General features: G+C 39.5%; 1 protein-coding gene across 4 annotated transcripts in view; it reads left to right on the top strand.

Moving 5' to 3' along the window:
• The window catches only part of sphkap (SPHK1 interactor, AKAP domain containing), a 141,680-nt gene that overhangs the window by 89,834 nt on the left and 30,667 nt on the right, over positions 1-21,179 (top strand). For 3 of the 4 annotated variants that reach the window (XM_088078823.1, XM_088078824.1, XM_088078822.1), the window contains exons 3-4: positions 17,613-17,715; positions 19,793-19,903. In XM_088078823.1, the coding sequence (XP_087934949.1) occupies positions 17,613-17,715; positions 19,793-19,903 (214 nt within the window). Of the gene's footprint in view, positions 1-14,314; positions 14,638-17,612; positions 17,716-19,792; positions 19,904-21,179 lie in introns of those variants that run through there. The other variant, XM_042486022.2, reaches the window with a different exon arrangement.

Raw genomic sequence — 21,179 nt, 5'->3', positions numbered from 1 at the left:
TGTCATGATGATTAGATCACTATGACGTTTGTATCCTGTACTCTTGGCTCTGAGAGCTCCAGTCCTCCACAGTAATTATCTCCATCAGAGCCACATTTTCCTCATGTTTAGTGCCTGATGTTTCACAGTCCCTTAATTAGACAAACTCTGCCTGTTTTTGCCATGCTTATTAAACACTACCACTGATGACATAGTTAACCTTTTAAAGAGAGACCTTTGTCTCTCAATAATCCTCAGTGCTGTTACAGTGCATAGTGCTCAATAATTAAGGCACAGCCTTGACCTTCACTGAGTAGGTTGCCAGTAAGAAGCAATAATTGAATTGTGGAGTCACAGCACCTGGAAGTCCATTTGCTTTTCTTGTTAATTGTGAATGTTAATTAGGTTCTCTCTGTGTTGGCAGTGTTTGCTTTTTCTGTTTGTATCTGTACGGCCAATGGCTGCTGACGTACGAGGCTCACAGTGAAGTCAGACCATTAATGACCAGGTTTGCACCCTCAGAGGCCTCAGTGTGTGTGTGTGAATGAGTGAGTGAGTGTATCTGTTTATCCACAACTAATCTTGCAAACTATAGGACCCATAAACCTATTTTTTTTGTGTGCACATGTATGACTGTATGTTCAACGACCTTTTGCAGTTGCGTTAATTCATAATTACTGAAGTTATGAAAGTTTGTACCGCTATTGACTGCTGACTTCTCGGTCTTTTCAACGCACAGTAGTGGCTCAAATACTGATATCCATGGAAAAATTTGGTCTCATTTTGACCCAGAGCATCTGCAAATTTATTCCATAGCCGATATGATATGATCCACTTAAGTTTGGCATGATATGGAACAAATAAGTCAACTACATTTGTTTTTGTTGCTATCATCTTGACTGCAATGGCGCCGGGAGGGACATTTCCACTGCCACGAACCGGCTGCAACTGGGTTTCAGTCCGTCCTCAACATGGTGTCATACCACAGTGGGAGCATATCCAAAGCAGAGTGTTTTTTCCTGCCTGTTTTTGTAGACTTTTAGGTTTCATTGATTTCATCTTCTTTTTCTTAAAATGATTTGGTTTTTATTTCCTACTTTGTTGTGCCGTATCCTACAAACAAAGTTAAAACCGTTAGAAGTCCAGCATGAATCAAGGATTTCTGGTTGTGTTTTACATGATAAAAATGTATTAATTTTCGTAATCATCATAATTTCTGAATCAGCTCGGGCAGCTGAATACAGCCGCAGATCTGCACTTTACTGAGCGCAGCTTGCAAGGGTTTTAAATGAATCTGCATTCAGCAGCTAACAGGTCCACACACACATAGAAAATGAAAAATGGGTGACACAGCTTTTCAAAAGAAAACTAAAATGTAGTGACAACTTAAACGAAGATCACGAGGGATAGTTAAATACGGGATTTATTATCAATTATAAGTGCATAATTTGAAAGGTAATTAAATGTTGAACGAACATTTTATTGCAGTTTTTTAGTAGAAATAATCTCCATTTTATTAACATCCAATCACATAACTGTCAGATAATATTTAAGCCTATATTAGACTCAAAATGTCCTTCAAATATACATAAAACACTAATGAGTATTATTTGTATGTGTGTGCTCATCTTTGCTCTCCTCTGTTTTTCTGCCCACGAGATTAAAGGGTCTAAACAGAAAATCGGGAGGCCATTTCTCCGCCATGTGGGGAAGATTAGGGTGGACAGACGCTAATCAACTGCCAAGAGAGAGCAAAGTGATGGATGAAGATAATGAAAGAGAGATTTATTACATTCAGTGTGGGAGAAAGGAGGAAGAGTGGTACCGGGGCAAAGACAGGGAAAGAGAAACAGGGAGAGATATCAAGACAGAAAGGGAGAGATTATACTGAGTTTTCACAAAATCAATTCAACCTGCCGCTCAGGTTTTCAATGAGCTTTGCAGCTTAGTGATCTGACAGTGAAGTCTTGACTACAGCGATGTTGCAGTCAAATACTCGATATAAAACCACAAGAGGACATTGTGCTGCCTTTTCCAGCTTCTGTACATCTCATTGTGTTCAGATGTATTCTCCACTCAAGCTAAGCCAAGGTCACCTAAAGGAGTTTTTCCATGTCCATACATACATGCATGCACTGATATTCTCATCAGCATTAACTACAACTTATTACATTATTACCCAGCAGGCTTGTCACTGACTTGGCTTGAACAAGGCCACTGGCTGTTTCTGGTCCAAACTTGCAGGCATCCTCCCAGCAGCAGACCAGAGCGACAATCTGTCACCGCCACCAGCTCCAACTGTAGTACAGTGCAGCTCTGTGCCGCTATCACCACCTCTCCTGCCCTCCTCCATCTCTCACCAGCCTTCATCACTCCCTCCTACAACCTTCACTGCACCACCGTCCCATCATCCAACCTCCAAAACACTACATACTGCACAACCCTCTGCTTCCACACATCTTTCACGTCATCCATTCTCTTCCTTTTTAGCAGTGAGCCCAAGATTTACATTAGAATTGTTACTTATTAATGAAAGCAAGCAGCTAAGAGCAGTAGACCAAGAGAGTAACTAAAGAGTTAGAAACAGGACTTTTTGGAGAGACAAACTGAATGATGACAACAACAAAGATTTTATGTTGAAGTGACATATTTAAAAAGATGAGTTTTCAGTCAACAATCCGCCCTCCCTCTGCTTTATTAGATCATAACATGTTATTAAAATGCCACAGCAGATGGAAACGATGATATTGTGTCTTGATAGGCATTCAAAACACATTAAACCAAGTATTAGTGGTGTTTCACGCAATAGGCCAGTTTTTAGCTCATTTGACATTATTATTATGCCACGTCCTAATTGGTTATGGAGAGATTGGGGGCTTCAGAGTATGTCTATAAATCAAAATAGGGCTTAAAGGGGAACTTTGTGAATTTTATATGTTAAAGTCTGTTACATACAGGTCTAAAGGAGAACTACTGCATAAAAGTAAAAAAAAAAAATCTTCTTGTAGCCTTAGAGGATGATGTGTAAAAGTAATTATTTAACTTGAGTCAGCGTTAGTTGTCTCTGAGGAAGTTTGAAAATGAAAAATCTGGCAGTGTAGAGTTTACCGGACCTCTGTAGCCTGCTCCTCATCTCTGCTGGAGGCTAGAGGCTCAAGGTTTAATGAGCTAGCATTAAACACCTGACCTGGGCTTTCTGTGCTTAAGCTGCATTGTGGGTAACATAGGCAGCAGGTTTTGACATGGTGTAAGAGTGCACGGAATAAAAATTGATTTTCATACTTAAAAAAACAAGGTAGTATATGATGTACTTTGATTGTGTGCTGAAAACATATTCTCGTGTATTTAAGGTGTAGAGGATTAAACTTTTAACTAGTAGAACATGAAACTTTCCCAGTTGATTACTTATAATAAGATTTTTTTTAAATTAAAATTTTCTGAAATTTTATGTTAAAGTGTGCAAATAAGTGATTATCTAATGAAATATGCACTTATTGCATACATGTCCACAACAGAAGTCTAAATAATAATTAAAATATTTTGGATTTTTTCTTTCCACTAGTCTGAGAGAAGACATGTAGGAAAGAAAAAATAATTAAAAGAATCTCAAAATAAACCAGTGCATGACACCTTATAATGTCTCCCTTAAAGTAAAAGCATTAAAAATAAATATACACATTGGTACACAAAACTGACAAGAAGTACAGATCAAAAGAAAATTCATTTTTAGTCTTAGGTGGAGCAGTACAGTAGATCAGGTTTACATAAAGGCACTTGAAGGGGTAGATTGGTGAGAAGTCACCACTGACAGCGAGACAACGTAGAAACATCACGTCTCATTTTTACTCTACACAAAGACAAAGAACGTCAATAAGATGTTTGAAATTGACTTAAACAGGTAATTACACCTGATGAATATGGTTGATTAGTATTCAAATAAAAGTATAACCCCTTAAATACTATGCAACACGGCATAGCCAGCAGCAGTCACATAGCCTCTTCTCTTACGTCGAGAGAATCAGTGTTTGGTTATTAATTGAAGAAAAACTCCAGAATCCTGTAGAGGTGAATGTAGGAAAAGTATTAATATACAAACACATGAACACTGCAAAAACAGTCAGCAGGAGACATTTATTATGCTGATCAAGTCTCTGAAAAAGTTTTCCTCTCGATACAGAGAAAGCAGGTTTGAAGGAGCTGCCTCAAAGCTTGGCTGATGGGGAGTTTTATCCTGAATTGCAGCAATAATAAACATTTTATTATGAAATTGTCACCAACAGGTTTTGATGGGCAGGCTCCAAAGGTGAATAGGAGCAAAAGATTATTCTATCAGAATCAAATTACACTTACTGATGAAAGGATTTGTGGTCCTCTTTATTCTGGTATTGTTCTAAATGTATACTGAAAAGAAAGCAGGAGCTCTATTAATTAGTGATGTCAAACCAATGACTTTGACCATCATTAACCTTTCATGCGATTATAATCACGATTGTTAATCATATGGTTACATTATGATGAGAACGCAGGTGGAAAGGAAGATAGATGAAAAGGTTAAACAAAAATAAATCTTGAATAACCAAGGTGAGCGGGGGCTGTGATTACCCTGATTAACAAGGCCATTACCTGTAATTGCTTCCAAGAACTGACTGTCAACTCGCAAATCTGCACTTCCTGTTCACAGCTGCCTCTCACTGTCCCGTTGATATGCAAGTGTAATTCTCACGTTTGGTTTTGTTATTTTTTTTCAGAATGACTCGGATCTCGATAGCTAGAATACCTCATTATCAGATTAGCATTATTATCAGTGATCCATTGCCTTAAATAGGCATGTCAATAGCTTGATCCTTTATAAAATATACTAACATCAAGGTTCGGTGTTTCTTGGACGTCCTGTCACAACGTTTACTTTGTGACAGGATGCTCATTTGTAATTATTTTTGCATCACACGACTTCTTATGTGACTTGACGTTCTAACACAACTGTAATTTTGGGGGGAAGAGCACGCAGAATATTTAGTAACATCATTATCATTGACCTGTTGCCTTATATGCACATTTAAACTTTGCGATTTCAGTAGCTTGATCATTTATGATTTATTGACATCAAAGCAGTTCCAGCGTGTCTTGGACATCCTGTTACAACTTTCACAGCTTTTAGTTGTTTTTTACACAGTTCTTAGCAAATCTCATTATCAGTGCCTTAAATACGCACATTTAATGGTTTTAATTTCAATAGCTTCCTCATTTATGAATATATTGACATCAAACGACTTTTCATGTGTCTGTGATATTTTGTCACAATGTTCACAGCTGTAAGTTTGTGAAAAAGAGCCCTCGGAAAATCCCTTAACATCATTATCAGGTCAGCAGGCACAAACAGGCCATTTTCTCTGAATCTAGGCTTACTGGCACTCATTATGTTGGCTAACGTTCAATATTTTACTCATTATTTAGAACTACTAATTTCATTAGAAAGCTGAGAATTTTCTTTTTCTCACAGTGTATCACCTAAAACGTATTTTTATTTCAAATTAGATTTTTACTTATTCATTTTGAGGATATTCGAAAATTGGGGGATGTTACAATATTCCAATATATAGGGCCAAGAGTAGGTTAATCCCTTGTCTTCCCTCCTTCTCCACACTTCCTGACTGATGCAAATTGTGACTTAACTTCAAGCCAGTTGATGCTTTTACTTAATGCCAGCCAGAAGACAGGATTGTCTTTATCATCTTTTAATATAACACTCAATTAGTTTTACTCTCATGCACACAACGTTTTAGGCTGCTGTAACTTTTGAATATCAGCTTCTCTTGTATGTCTGAATTTGACCTCAGTTTGGCTTGTTTCAGAGTTTACTGGCGGAGTTTGGAGACTGGACACTGAAGAGAAAATCCATACAGTAGCTCATATCTGAGTTTACCTCTGTTTAATCTAATGTATTTTTTTTAAATGCTCTATTCTAAAATAGTCTAATTTAAGTTAAAGATAAAATGTTATAAGAATACAGTCCATCCTTGTGTGATTACACAACATATGAAGCAGGTCTGATTATTTATTCTGGGATGACGACGAGATCTGAACTATTGTGATCCAGACATCAAAGCAGAGCTACAAAAACTCCAGACATGAACTGCAGGTAAAATTACACACTCCAACTTTCAAGCTTACCGACTTATTTTCATTTTGATTAGACCTGTTTACTTATTTATTAACTGAACCTTCACTGTGAACTCGCAGCCCTGCCAGCTCCGAGGTTGAACCCTTTTGCACACTTGATCTATAATTATCATCTCACGTCACAACCGCTCAGGTTCATCATCACATTTTCTTCTCTCCCTCTTCTCACGTGCCGTGTTTTTGTTTTGTAGTCGGTAACTAAATTAAAAATAGCCCCACTGAGACAGGGCTTTTGACAGTGAGAGAGAGCCTGTACTCCAGCTGATTCTCTCTTCATCTGGCTTTTTTTTCTGCCAGCTCCCTCAGATGTCTCTTCTCTGCTGATGAGAGCAGTCTGCACTTTCATCTCCACTTTACTTGTCCTTCCATCTTTTATTTTAAGAACGTGTGCAATGGATTAGTTCTCCCCCTGAAAAGCCTTCGGATTAGGATGTGTGGAGGGCAACAGAGTGGATGATGAAAAAGAAGAAGAAGAAAGAGAATAGAAGAAAGAGGAGGAGGAGGAAAGCATGATAAGGAGGAGAAGAAAGTAAGAGGAAGTGGCGTGAAGCGCAAAAGGGGGAAACACAGAGGGAGTTGAAGGAGGATAAGAGCATCATAATTTTGCGCGTCTGTTGGACTACACATCAGTGAAATGCGACTCCTGTTGGTGTTTGGCATTCAACATCTGTGCAGCTTCATGTGCAACAGTTTGTGTTGTATTTCTTATCTGTAAGCTGTTACTGGTTGTTTATTATCCGTCTGTCTGCCTCTTTGAAAAACACCAAAACTGACTCGCTGTTGCTATGCGACTGTTTGCAACAGTTTAAAATCAGTTTGAAGCCCTGCGATATTTTTGCTGGAACGCATGCTGAGCCTGGATGCTAAATGCAAGAATACCATGCAGAGCTGTCGGGAGACTTTTACTCTGTTAGAAACAAAGGCTGGAAGAAGTTGCTAGTACAAGAGGAACTCCTTTGTGAGCTGTCTATCGGTCCGTGATCTGTCAGTCACAACTGTCAGTGGTCACATCACATTGCGATCCTTTTTATACCTGGCGTTAAAATGCAGTCTGTATCTGGATACGCTTTAAAGAAGTGGCTGGAGTTCAAGAGAGCGGAGAGAGGCCGTGAATTGAAGATGGCGGAGCACATGTTTGTACAGTCTCTCCCCACAAGAGTGACCCACAGATTTTTACCACTTAACTTTCAGAAATTGTCCTTAACATTTTTCCTATTTTCGTGACCTAATTTATGTAGTTTAACGTGAATACTAGGCCTACAGTATGAAGCGATACAGTAATACATTATTAAACACATACTCTCATTTGCGGATAAGCAAACTGCGAGCAATTGCTAATCTGCACATGCCAAAAGACCAGACCTGCACATGCGGGTACTTCCCAGAACATCAAGGCCACACTTCTTTTTGGGGGATAGAAAACCTTAGATCCTGAAGATGTCACTGCAGTTTGACATGTTTTGGGATTATAATTTTAAAAGTTTGTGTGCAGTTATTTCTTGTTAAACGTATCTCTTATGGACATGCGTAATAATTGTTTTGTGACCTTGTCTAAAGCTGAGCTTTCACAATACCATAATAAATAACATGGATTGCCATCATACCCTTTCAGTCTTTCCCCGTCTTTGTGGTTCAGTGACCCAACACAGTGGCCAGATATTGTTTATTCAGACATGTATAGATGTCTGGAAAATGACGCCTGGTGATTCAAGCAAATGTGTATATTTAATTGAATCACCAGCTATCGACGTTGTCTGTAAATAACATAGACTGTATAAAATAATAGACTTAGCTACTATGACATCGGCTATTGGCTTGTGGACGACTGTTTTGAAGACTTCGCCATCTTGGTTATTTGAAAGCAGTTGTGAGAATATTTGGACAAGAGGTTGGAGCTGTGGAGGAGTGAGGGGTGGATCCGACTGACAGACTGTAGCGACGCATCGCAGAAAATGTGTTATCAAAGCAGCCCCCACCTTAAATATGTGTAACTGTGGACCTTAATAAAATGTAAACAGATGAGTTATATAAAACTTCCCTCTCTTTAAAGTTGTCTTTAAAGGCAAAGTAAGCTATGGACCCAAAACCATTATTTCTTCCAATCTGTAAACATGTTTATTTCTGGTGTAAAGTTGGGCATTTTAACATGGGTGTCTATGGGAATTGACTTTTTTGGTGTCAGCCTCAAGTGGCCATTTGATGAACTGTGTATTTTGGCACATCCATGTTTGCTTAATTTCCACCCTTGTAGGTTGCCACTTGGTAAATACCCAAATTGTCAATAGCAAACTGTTTGATAGGTTGTTGGAGCCGATAGTCTGATGCTGCTATGCTGTTTGATTGTTTCACTGTTTGATGTTACTGCAGCAGCCTCCCATTCAAGCTAATGTTAGCTATCAAACAGCAGTAACTGCCACCAGCATCATTAAGCAATTTACTACACTGACACCAAATATTCACATATCTTTTATGTGCCTAAAATCTCAGTGTGAAAACCTTGGTTAACCCACTACACAACAGCTACTCAGCATTTTCCTGTCTGGTAGATACTATATGTATCACATGATACCAATTACGTTTCAATGGTCAAACAGAGCAGCACTATATTTTAAATAAATAATACAACGAATGTAATCCTCATGATATTTGACATGTTTTGTGATTTTTGTGAACAATTCCAAAACTTTCTGTTAAAGTGAAACTGTGTCCAGGCCTGGAGAGCTGGTTTTCAGGTTTTTTTTTTATTATTATTTTAAAAAATTTTTCCAGGAATTTCATGACTGTGGAAACCCTAGACCAAGGTTGTTGTGTAAAGAATGACAGTAGTTTAAACTGTAGACAAGGCCGATCACTACAGAAAGTGACCTTGGTCTTCTCTGTAGGTGATTAACAAAGTAATCCACAAATTAAGTTCAAATCAATTTACATTAACCATGTCTATGTAAAATCAGTATATTCTACCTTGTCGCTGTGCAACTAATACAATTAATTATCTCTATTGTTTTTGCTGGTGATTAAAAGTGCTTAATCTTGTGCTGCATGATGCACAAAAATTACAAATCCGTGCAACAGTATAAAACCCAGCACATCATCCCATAAAAATCTCTGGCTTTGTGGTGATGCTGATATATTTTCTGCTCTTAACTCTGATCCTACATCTATATTTAGACGGTGCAGGTGATGAAGGGGATTGCATTTATATTCTATTTGGGTCACCTTTTAAGGTCACTCATGCACAACACCAAACAGCAAAAATCTGAGAGATGATGTGGGAGTTTCTGTTCTGCCAAAACCGAAACACTCTTCAGCTCCATACTTAAGATTTCTTCAGGTCTCATACACGTGACTCTCATGCAGTTTGATCTAAATTTCAACTTGTAATATAACAGATCAACTTAAGTCAGTAACCTAATGATTTGATTTGATTGATATGTAGGACATCAGGAATAAAAGGGCAATAACACTGCAGAGAGAGAGAGCAGGTTTACTGTATGAATATGGTTCACTTTATTTTTCTTACCCATTAACTGTCACACCATTTTCCATGATATATAATGCAAGACATTTTTACATGATTAGGATGTGTTATAAATATTTTATCATTGCCCAATGCTGCAGATATATGTAAAAGTGTGCATACAGAACAGTGTGCACATGCAAGCCATGTCACATACAGCTGTTCACTGGTGAGGAACATCCTGTCAATGTTCTCGCATTTAAGGCAATTTTAGTATTTACACTCGATCAGAGAGTAAAGGCAGTGATAGCACTCTATTCAGTGCATCTGAAAAGGATTGTTAGACTTACTGTTATTTCTGAGAAACTGAAAATGTGAGTGATTGAGTTTGTTACGTACTGCACATCAGTGCTTACACAATAAGTCTGGCTGTGGTGAGTCCGAAGCTTTTTTTCTTGTAAATAGTTTGATCTAAGTTACTCTTTTTTTTTCTTCGTTGTAGTATGATAACCTGAAGCTAGAGATGGCAATTTTGGCACTGAAGATCAAACTGTTTCAAAACATTTCGTCACAGGTTTTGAAACGTTTCGAAACATTTCAAAACATTGGTTTGAAAGTGTTGAAATGTGTCAAAGTTTCGAATTTGCCATTTCTACCTATAGCTGTGTTTTATCACACTTAAATGTAAAGGGGGTATTTGCTTTATCTTATGTTAAAGAATACATTTTGCTTCCCTATCACCTCATTTTTATCATTTAAAGAAGAAATCTGCTGGAGTAACAGTTTTCCTCAGCTGAGAAGCATGAAATTAGATGGTACAGTACATAACCACAGAGGGCATTAACAGTTGGTAAAAAAAGAGCTGGCTAATGCAGGACTTCTGCTATTTTTATCACAATCTGTTAGAGAGTTTTGGGAGAAACTGGCTGAGCTAGTTCTGTTCATATATGAGAACTTTGTAAATGTGCTTTTAGTCCATAATGCTCAAATATGTATAAATGGGAAAAGGTTTTTCATCTCTATGTTATTGTTAGGCGAGGCCTTAGAAGTGTTCTGTAAACATGTGTTCCCTGTGTGTTGCATAAATACAACGAGAAATCACAGAAATTGGGTCTTGGTATTGTTAGGAGTTGATTGAAAGCAAATGGCATCCGGAGTGAGAGAAATCACATGGTACCTGATAACAGCATGTAAGAATATGTCTTCTCTGAGGTGCAGGGCACACTGAAAATAAGCATTCCCTTTGGAAGAAATGATCCTTTCAGCAGAGTGAAGGCGTACACTTTGGCCACCGTATATCCACAGAAATATTATTTCTCTCTTTATCTTGCTCACTCTCTCTCTCCCTCACACACACACACATATATAGTTTTCATCATTCTCTATACTCTCTTTTCCTGAATATCCACCCCTTTTTTTTATTCTCTGCCCACTTTCTTCCCCCAACAAGTCTCACTGGAATGATAGAGAGCTGGAGGTCATGACTCCTTTTACCCCCTCCTGATTATATGTAAGTGTGCTATAGAACATAGATATTACTCTCAAGGCTCCCCTATTACTGCTAAGATGATGGAGATGACAGCTGTTTTGAGTGGCAATTGGGAATCTAGTCTGTGTGTGTGTGTGTGTGTGTGTGTGTGTGTGTGTGTGTGTGTGTGTGTGTGTGTGTGTGTGTGTCAGCATTTTTGCATATCTTGTATTTTAGCCGGTTTTGCAACAGTACCTGTAAATATATTCAACAACTCTACAATAAATGAACACGACTACCATTTCTTGAGTCGTTAGAGGGGTATATTTCATCATAAATACAACGTAACTCTTAAAGTACTTAGTGATTAGTGATTTTCAGCCAGCTTTGCATCAAAATAATATGGACAGTATGTGTAGATCTAACCTGTGCCTAGATATCACTCCGAAATCTGATTAAACAGTAAAACTAGGCAGTGCTGATTTAATATAAATAAAGATTATGTTACTTCACTGCCTATTTCTCACCTAAAATGTTCTCAGAGACGTATTTTAAAGCTCTGTTTTGTCGTAATAGAGAGATTTTGTGAACAGGAAGTGCCCGCCATACTGCTTCCTGCAAAGTGAAATAGAAGCTGAATAAACAGACATCAAACTATCAAACTAAGCAATATTGATCAGATGTGAATCAAGATTTGCTACAGTGTTGCAAGTTGCATGTTTTATCTTACCGTTTACCCGTAACGTGACAGGCCACCATTGTAGCAAACGGACGAGGTCACTTTACGTCACCCACAAGTGGGAGCGTTTATTGGTCTGATGCATTCTGGTAGTTGTAGGTTTTCTACCTTCTGAGCAAAAGCAAATGCCACAGTCTTTTTGTTCTTTTTTCTCAGGTCATGTAGCACCAGTTTTAAAAGTATCTCCATCTTTCTGCTGCATTGATGGCCTAGTTTTATGTAAAGACTCTTTATATCGGCATCTTAAAGTTGCTGCCATCTGTATGGCATCTGTTTGAGCAGTTTACATTCCCAAGGGTAGCCGCACGATACTGTATTTGTATGGAGCGTCTTCATGATGAACACAACTTACTGACCATGTGCAACCACTAAAAAATCCTTTAATAACAACATTTAAGGCAGTATGGTCTTAAATGTTTGGTAGTGTTGAGTGTTTGTGCTAAATTGAAATAAAGAAAAACATACACGCTTTTATATTATGTGATATCAGTGTTGTACTAACATCAGTATGGGTGTTAAGAGTCCAGTGTCACCCAGGCTCTGTATACAACATGATTCATGTTCCAATGTGTCTATTACTGTCACTCTGCAGACAGTTACCATGACACAATGTGACTGAACATTCAAATCCACTCACTGTAATTACACCAAAGAGGATACACTGATGACTTTGATATTTCCATGGAGACCGCTTAGCAAAAGTGTCTAAGTTTATCTCAGACTAGTGCAGTGCCTGCTCAAAACGTGGCTGTTTGGAACGGGCTGATTGCTTGGCTTACAATCTTTTTTAAAAACTGCTCATCCAAACAACTTCAACAACTCAACATTGAGTTTCCTTTGGTCCTGAGCAATACACCTGCCGTGACATAGTTGCGTCCCATAGCAATGCTTTTTCAATGCCTTTATTTGATAGGACAGATATAGAGTGAAAGGGGGAGAGAGAGAGAAGGGATGACATGCAGCAAAGGCCAAAGCCGCACCCGAACCCACGGCCGCTGCGGCGAGGACACAGCCCCTGCACATGGGGCGCCCGCTCCACTAACTGAGCCACCGGGCGCCCCAACCTCCGTAGCAATGCTAAAGTACATGTGTTATTTGGCTCACATGAACATTTTATGGCCTAAATGAAGTAAACGCCACGGAGAAGTAGGTATTCATTCCAAAATGTTACATTGAGTTTCTACAATGTACAATCCGCTCTCTCTGTCTTTATCTGATCTGGGTAGCTGCGGCTCAGCGGTTTGAAAGGGTCGTCCACTAATCGAAAGATTGGTGATTTGATCCCGGGCTTCTCCAAGCCGCATGTCTGCCAAGTATCAATCATTTACTACACGTCATATTTAGTTTGTTCTAATATAATAAAAATATTTTAGGTTTAGTGCAATGGATCACTGCTCAAAATGTTCCTATGACCATAATTTTAAGTGGTTTTACGTTACATAAGTGCATAGCCCAAATAATTTAATTGTAACACATTGAAAATGTCCATTTTTTAAACACTCATAGATTAATTTAAAAAAAAAAAATTGAAATGAAAAAGAAGATGTTTTTCTTCAGAGATTTGATGAGATTTTCAACATACTCCTGTTCAGGACAACTCTGACTATGACCACGTCAAATTTTCTTGTTTACCTACACTATTTGAAAAATTAAAGGGGATGTCAGCTCAAATTGCATCATAACACATTTACATATGTTTACCCAATATTTGAACTGTTATACAACAGAAAATGAAGCAGCAATCTATGTTGGATTTCTTTAGGTTTGATCTGGCTGTGGCCATGGGGGAAGGGCTTGGAAAATACATATGCACCAAATGGTGCACTAAAAAAATAATGTAGTTAAATAAAATAGTGCATGCAATTTTAAAAATCACATGCACCAGTTCATGTACACAGAATAAAAGTATTTTGAGCCCTGCATAGACCAGGCACATCTGCTTTGCTCGAAAATAGGTTCTTAAAATGTACTGAGGGATATCATATCAGGCTTTACCTGCTTGTTCAGGGGGAAAAAAAACAGGTTAAACATAAAATCTGTTGCACGGACCTCATGATGTAACAAGAAGTAGAGTACCTGTCTGAACAACTGAGGAAACAATGAAAGTGTAATACACCTGAAGCTAAACAATAGAGACTTATGTCTGACAGTGCCCTATCAGAGGGTGAAGGTTCTCATCTTTATAGATCATGTGAACACATTTGTTTCATATATGATGGATATGTTAATTCATATTTATTTATTAACTCAGTATTTCTCTACTATTGGCACTACTTTTAAGTGTATGTTTGAGTTTTAGGTGATCAATAAATGAGCGTACAGAGGGCAATACACTGGAAGTAGTTAACTTGGGTTTATAATCGGTGTATTGGTTGCAAAACATCTACGTCTGCGCGTGCGTGTGTTTGTACACGTGCGTCGACATGCGCGCGCACTGTCCATATCCATGCCCTTGCCTGCGTCGTGCAGCTCATTACGTTTTGATCCACGCGGGGCTCCTGCGCCTGCACTCGGCACTCGGCACTTGGCGGAGAGACGCGCAGGGCAGGCAGTGGTGCTGCTGCTGCTGTTACTGATACCGCGGGTCTCACTTCATCACAGTCTTCCTCCAGTTACGCTGAAGCAGCCTGGGATTCCTTTAGTGCTCGGTCGGGGATGCGCATCTGGACGTGAGTGTCCCGGGGACAATCACGCGTCGAGGCGCTCCACTGTACCTCTCCCTGCCCCCACAGAGGAAATAATCGCATCGATTGAGGACAGTTTGGCTATTTTTGACAGAATGGCAGGCGCAGAGTACCTTCTGAAAACGCCGAGGTAAGAAACTGTTATTATCCCGGGAATAATGATTAAAAAAGAGCATATAGGCGCATATTCCCAAACAAAATCAGCGTGTCTTTGGGCACTTAAATTGTACGTTTGATGTGGTGAGCATCTACTTTACAGTGCTTTTTTTATTCATCTATGGCGCTGAGCAAATACTCCTATATTTCACAAATGGATTTGCTCTGGAATTTGTAGCATCATTTTTAATTTTTTTTCCCTCAAAAAGCACCGGGATATAATGAGAGTGGTGTTTGATGTTGTACTGATTCAAAGCGCAGTGATCTTTCGACGGTTCAAAGTGTGTCAGTTTGTGTTTAGTGTTGGAAAAAGCTCACCAAAATCCACGCACAGTGTTGCAGTAGAGCCGCTTTCACAGTCGGCTGTCAGTGTGTCAGTGTGCAGTAAACAAGATGTTTCAGCACGCCTGGCATGAATGATAGAAATGAGTGGCAATGAAGAAAAGTGCCCAGAATGTGAATGTACAATGTTCACACCTAAATATGTTTTTAAATAAGCCGCTGCTTTTGTTTTGGGTTTTTTTTTAACTTCCGAGCTAAAATGAAAGGCTTTTGCAGCCCTCAGGACGCACACCTGCCGCATTTATTATAATGCGCAGGTGAACTCTTTCCAAAGACTGCCAACAAAAGTTGCATGTTTGTGCGCCTATAAATTGGCCCGCTGTCCTCTTAAGTCTAAGTCTTAACCGTCACAGTAAATTACAACAGTAACCGGGGGCAGTCCTTGGAAGCCAGACATATCTGGGGTTAATTATGTCCTCTGTAACCGGCAGATGTCTGCTGGGTACCTGGAGGCCCCGGGAGCACGAGAGCGCACCATCCTGTCAATCATCAGCGTGTCGTGATGGAAAGGTCGTTAAGCGCAAAGATTAGAGAGGAGGTCGTGCGTGCTGAATCTGTCCCTTTGGTCTTCCTCAGTTTTCTTCAGGAATCTCTCAGCATTTACATGAACACCTATAGTGCAGGCTCTTCTTCTAATGTTTTTCACTCACATTTTTTTACAGTGTCCTTCACTTCCAATTTTCTGCATACATGCAATATATCACTGCAGGATCACTGCTTACGTGTGTGTGTGTGTGTTGGATGGGTGTTTTGAGGTATGCCTGGCAGATACAACAGCCTATTTAAACCACATCATATCCTTATTGCCATCCTTTTTTTTCTTCAGATTGTCCGGCCAATCAGTAAACTCGCTTTCCCTGTGACACAATTATTTACATCATTAACTGCAAATAGATACAGTTGTGTGATCCCATGGGGGCTTTCAACATGAAATGCTTTTTAATTTGCTTTGAAATATGTGGATTACAGAAAAAAAACAGCTGCTCCTATTTAAATATGCATCCCCAGCCTCTTTATTTTCCAAATTGATCCTCATTAATGCCATTCCAGATAAGCTTCGATTTGGCTTATCTCAGTCAAAGCATGCACGGAGGATGATGACGCCTTCCTGGGATTTTTGAGTTTGCTGTGTTGTGTTTAGGCTACTCTGACAGACATTCACATCATGACACATTGTTGAATAAATTTGTCTTATGAGTCAAATGAAGGTCACATGTTGTGTTTGTCTGTTTGTTCCACTGTAATCCTCTGTCGCCAGTCAGAATTTCATGTTTGGCAAAGGGGCCATGAATTTTTTGCACTTGGTTGCATACAGTATAGCCTTCTGCAAAAAGCTACACTTTGCTGACGGGGTCCAACATACAATGGGCTTTGCTGTCATGCGAGAGAGAGTCTGTGTCATGAGTGTGTTTATCTATCGAGATAAGACCTCACAGAAAATCCCCAAAGAAACTTTTTAGCAGTTTCTACTATGGAGTCTCATAAATAATAATGTGATAAAAAGGTCTTGACATTCAGAGAGCAACACCTCAAACTCTTTGCACTCTTCAATAAATGATAGGAGGTGTCACCTTGATAGGTCATAGACTTGTACATTTTCTTGAATGAAATGCTGTCCTGCTGCTGCCTTGCTAGCCTGGAAATAGTCTCTGTCAGGGGTCAACAACCTTGGGCACACTGGCCACCATTGGCACACTATAGCTTAACTAATGGCAAATTAGCAATAAGTATACAAGAGAGTTTTTTTTAAATGATTAAGTGCACTGTGTCTTACAAATCATTTATTTGTGGCTGCCCGCCACAATATCATCTGCCACCACATACTGATTTTCTATTTTTGGAGATTGAGCATTCATTAGCAGTGCTGTGGGAATATACTGTTCAGTTGTTCATTGTATGTGTACTCTGGGCACAGAGGGAACAGCAGAAGTGAAACTTAACCATTCATCGCGCTGGTACTATGTTTTTCTTTAACTTGCAAGCTCCTCTCATCTATCAATCTGATCTCATCTCATCTCAAATATTCATCCTGTGATTTTAACTCCACAAACTGCTGCTAAGTAAAAAAATAGAGAACTCATGAAGAGATCCATCAGTGCTGTGTTCACAGATTTGCTAAAATGTCCGAATTTAGTGAGGTCTCATAGAACGATACAAAGGGATGAACGCGCACAAAATGTGAAGTTTGCAACTTATACATCACGCTTGCTGAGAGCGTAGTTGTAAGCCTGAGCTCTGCCTCAAACAACAAAAGGTGAGGACAGGGCTGAAGTTGTTTCTGAGCATTTTTAAGAGCAAGGACTTGACATATTGATCGGGCACTGATTAACAAGAAAATTAAAAAATGGCACTTCAAATCAAAAGGTTGCAGCCGAGATGAAGGAATTAAGCTTTTGCCCAAGAATATTGACATTATTCTCCTGCTGTGGTGACAATAGCTGTCTGGTTGATTTATTGCAAAGGTGCCACAGCTGTTCGGTATAACCAAATGTGACATGCAATGGGGCTGCTTCCACTGATCCCAGACTTCTTTTTAAAAAACGAGAGGTGTTAAGCGCTTGACAAAAACTTGCTATGACAAACTCCGTACCCTTTCTTGCCTTGCAGTAACTTCCAGTCGTCTGCCATGTTTGAAGGCTCAGAGGTGGTGGAAGTGGACGGAGGCAGTACGGAGAGCACCGTCGGCTCGTCCATCAGCGCCTGCAAGAAGGTAAAACAGGATGGAAGTGTACATCTGTCTATCTGTGTGTCCCTCTGTCTGTCTTCTTTTTCTCTGCTCATCTGCACCTGTCAATCATATCTGCCTCCCACGTCAGTTTATCTGCAGTGCAAAAGATTTTCATTTCCTCCTCCTGGGGGTGCCTGTGACACCTAGGGGTTGTGCAATAAGAGGAACAGCCAGGCCTGCGGATCAGCGCAGTAGATTTATCATCCCCCAGCACCAGAGAGACGTGGGGGGGTAGCACAGATCAGTGGGCTGAGGTTGAGGCTAGATTGAATTTCCGTTAAAAGCGTGTGTGTGTGTGTGTGTGTGTGTGTGTGTGTGTGTGTGTGTGTGTGTGTGTGTGTGTGTGTGTGTGTGTGTGTGTGTGTGTGTATTTGTGCGTCCCTCACTGTGTGTGTGTGCAGGTGGCCCCACTCGTGTGTGTTCCTAATTAGCCCACTGCTCATGATCTTAACTAACTTCCTCTTGAGTGTCCTGTAGAGACACAAGGTGATGTCTTTCTCATAACCTGGCCCTGGGCTCCGCTGACCCGTGCCAGCAGCCTTTGATACCTTCGCTTTGGCGAGATCAGCTGAAGCTACGTCACCTTTACCTGGCCGAGAGCCTGCACAGATGGTCTCTTCCTGAGGGTGTGGGCATGAGGGGGCCTGTTTTGTCACTAAAAATACACAGTTAGGACACACACGCAATATCTGTCATATGTCAAAGTAATTGCATAAGAATGATTTTATTTATAGCATGCCATTTTATTTATATCAGTAGTTCAGACTGAAATGTAGGCTTCAGGGATATCCTGATTGGACTGGAAAGATTGGTATCGGGCCTGATCAACGCATTTTTTAATTGATGGGGATCGGTTATTTTGAGCGTAAGCTCTGCAAGTTTTTTTGTTTATGTTCGCCGTTGCACAAGTGTCAGTACGATTTGCAGCAGATATTCAGGTTTTATTGTAATACTGCTACTCCAATGAGTTGATTTTTTTTTTCATGTCCAACTTAAGCTGCGTCACGACTTTAAGTTGAATCGTAATTTTTGTTGCTCATTTTTAGTGACCTAAATTTACTATAGCACTATAATAAGCAGAATTGTAATGGATTTTTATTTGTTGTGACTGGGAATGTTCAAGTTCTTCTATAACGCTACTTTGAAGTGGAATTGTGATTACACTACTTATTTTTAGTGTTCTGTACTTTTATCACAATGCTACACCAAGTGGATTTCAGAGCAATTTCTAAAGACATTTAATTTGTTTACTTGGTTACTTTAGAAAAAAATTTAAAAATGCTGCATTAGGTCGGATTGTGAAATATGAAAATATCTTTAGTTAGTTTACTTTGTTATTTTGTAAAAAAATAAAATAGAAACCCTTAGGAACTCTCTGGATTCAGACTTTTTTCTTCATTGCAGAGCTGTCAAACTGTCAAGCGAATACACTGGACTGAATTTCACAACTTTAAAGTACTTGAACTGTGCATTGTACAGCTGTATTATTGAAGTAAATACAAGTCTTGGATCGGGACTTGGTATAGGCAGATACTCAGTATCAAATGACTAGGATCGGCATTGGGAGCAAAAAACCCTTGATCAGGATATCCTTAGTGGTCTTCTTTTACAAATAAATAACTATAAATATACAACATGGTCATTGTGAAAAGCACCAAGGGAATCTTAAATTTAACTGAAAATTAATAGTTAATGACAAATGAGAATGCCAGTCACTGGGACGAAGACGCTTGTGTGTCATTGACAAAGCTGTAGGTTTTGTCCTGAAGGCTTCATTAAAATGGCCCTCCAGGGAGAAGGCAATAACTGTCGCATATATACTGTGCAGTGTCTGGTTAGCTGACAGATTGTTGATCCCGTGCAGTAGAGACTTACCCTGAAATAAAGGTCCTGGAGAAATGTCAATTGATCCCAACAACCGCGGAGGGGGGGGGCATAGATGAAAGTGAATGTGTGACTCAGACAGCATTCATGTGTTATATGCTCCATGTATGTCTCTGTGTGGTGTGATTTTTCGATGCTGCTGCACCTGAGCAAAGGATTTGTCTGTGTGTTGCAGGTGCTATGCAGTAACAGTGTGCTGGACTCGTCAGAGTACTGGCTGAGGAATGACAAAGCTCTGTGCAGACTGGGCCTGCTGGACGATGACACGGAGGGCAGCTGCACCATGGTGAGTAGCATACTGTGGATGATGAAACACGCGCACCCTTTTGGCAACAAATATGGGACCAAGTCATCTGTAGTGTAGCGCCTCAAAGCTGCAGGACGCATGTGTTTGTGGCTTCAAACGACAGCGAGGTAATGGCTTGAAAAGACAGAAATGATGTGGCATGTAAATTTAAACTTTTTTTTTCAATCTGCTTTCTCTGAGTGGCTTCTGGGCATGGATGATTTTTTTTTCTTTTTGCAACATGCCCCCTTGCTCTATTTTAGTAGATAATCCTTGTTGTTAAGGTTCAATGCGTGACTTCCTACATGTTAAGTTGAAAAACTGGATGCAATTTAGGCTAATAAAGCTGTACTGTCATTACTAAGTCCTGGAATTGAAAGATTTTCTAACAAAGATATCACAATGGAGTGAAAATTTCACTCTTAACATGCAATTTTTTACTGTCACAAGATTTTTATACAGGTGATAATACTCTAGTAGTATAGAAGCAGACCACTCAACCAGCATTGAAGAAGTGAGAAAACAACATTTTGAGAGAATAGAGAAAATACAGATAGAGAATAGTGCTTCTTTCTCTAAAAGAAGCACAACCTTTTATCACTGTACTTATAAAGCATCATCAGCGTTTGTGAAGTGGTGCTTTGAAGATTCGAAACTTCAAAACCAGAGAAAGCAGTGAACCACTTATTTTCAGCCTGGTATAAAGCAATAAGAAATTTGCCAATTTTTAACACGCTATGTGTCATAACAATGTGGGTCGTATGTAGGGCCGCCCCTTTAAAGTTGGAGATTCAAATCATCAGTCGGAGACCCCTCAGTTGACTGAGATCAGCAGTTGTTCTTTTGGGGTTTTTTTGCTCGTCAGTGTGCTGTGCAGTGTGTTTATTGGTGCGGTGTGCAGTGCATTCTGGTAGCTGTAGGTTTTCTATCTCTTGAGCAAAAGCAAATGCCAAAGCCCTTTACTCTGTTTTTTTTTCTGGTTATATAACAACAATTTTAAAAGGATTGTCTTTTTGATGCATAGACAGCCTAGTTTTACACAAAGAGCATCTTCCAGCAGTTAAATACTTCTTTAAGATGAAAATATTAGCATGCTTGGGTGCCAGGCTTGATCCCACAGTACAGTAGCGCTTGCACTGTGTCAACTTTAAGTACTGATTTGGAACGATTACTTTGAGTTTGTCCAAAATGTCTATTAGATAAAAATGTATTGTATGTATATACGTGTTGCTCATGGGTTTGATGGAAGATAAATATTGCTTTCAGTAACTATTAA

This window comes from Plectropomus leopardus, chromosome 6 (genome assembly GCF_026936395.1).
Source record: "Plectropomus leopardus strain MGB_pleo_1.0 chromosome 6, ASM2693639v1, whole genome shotgun sequence".
Lineage (NCBI taxonomy): Eukaryota > Metazoa > Chordata > Actinopteri > Perciformes > Serranidae > Plectropomus > Plectropomus leopardus.
The sequence above is the reverse complement of the archived record's forward strand: the minus strand, read 5'-3'. Positions and strand labels throughout refer to the sequence as shown.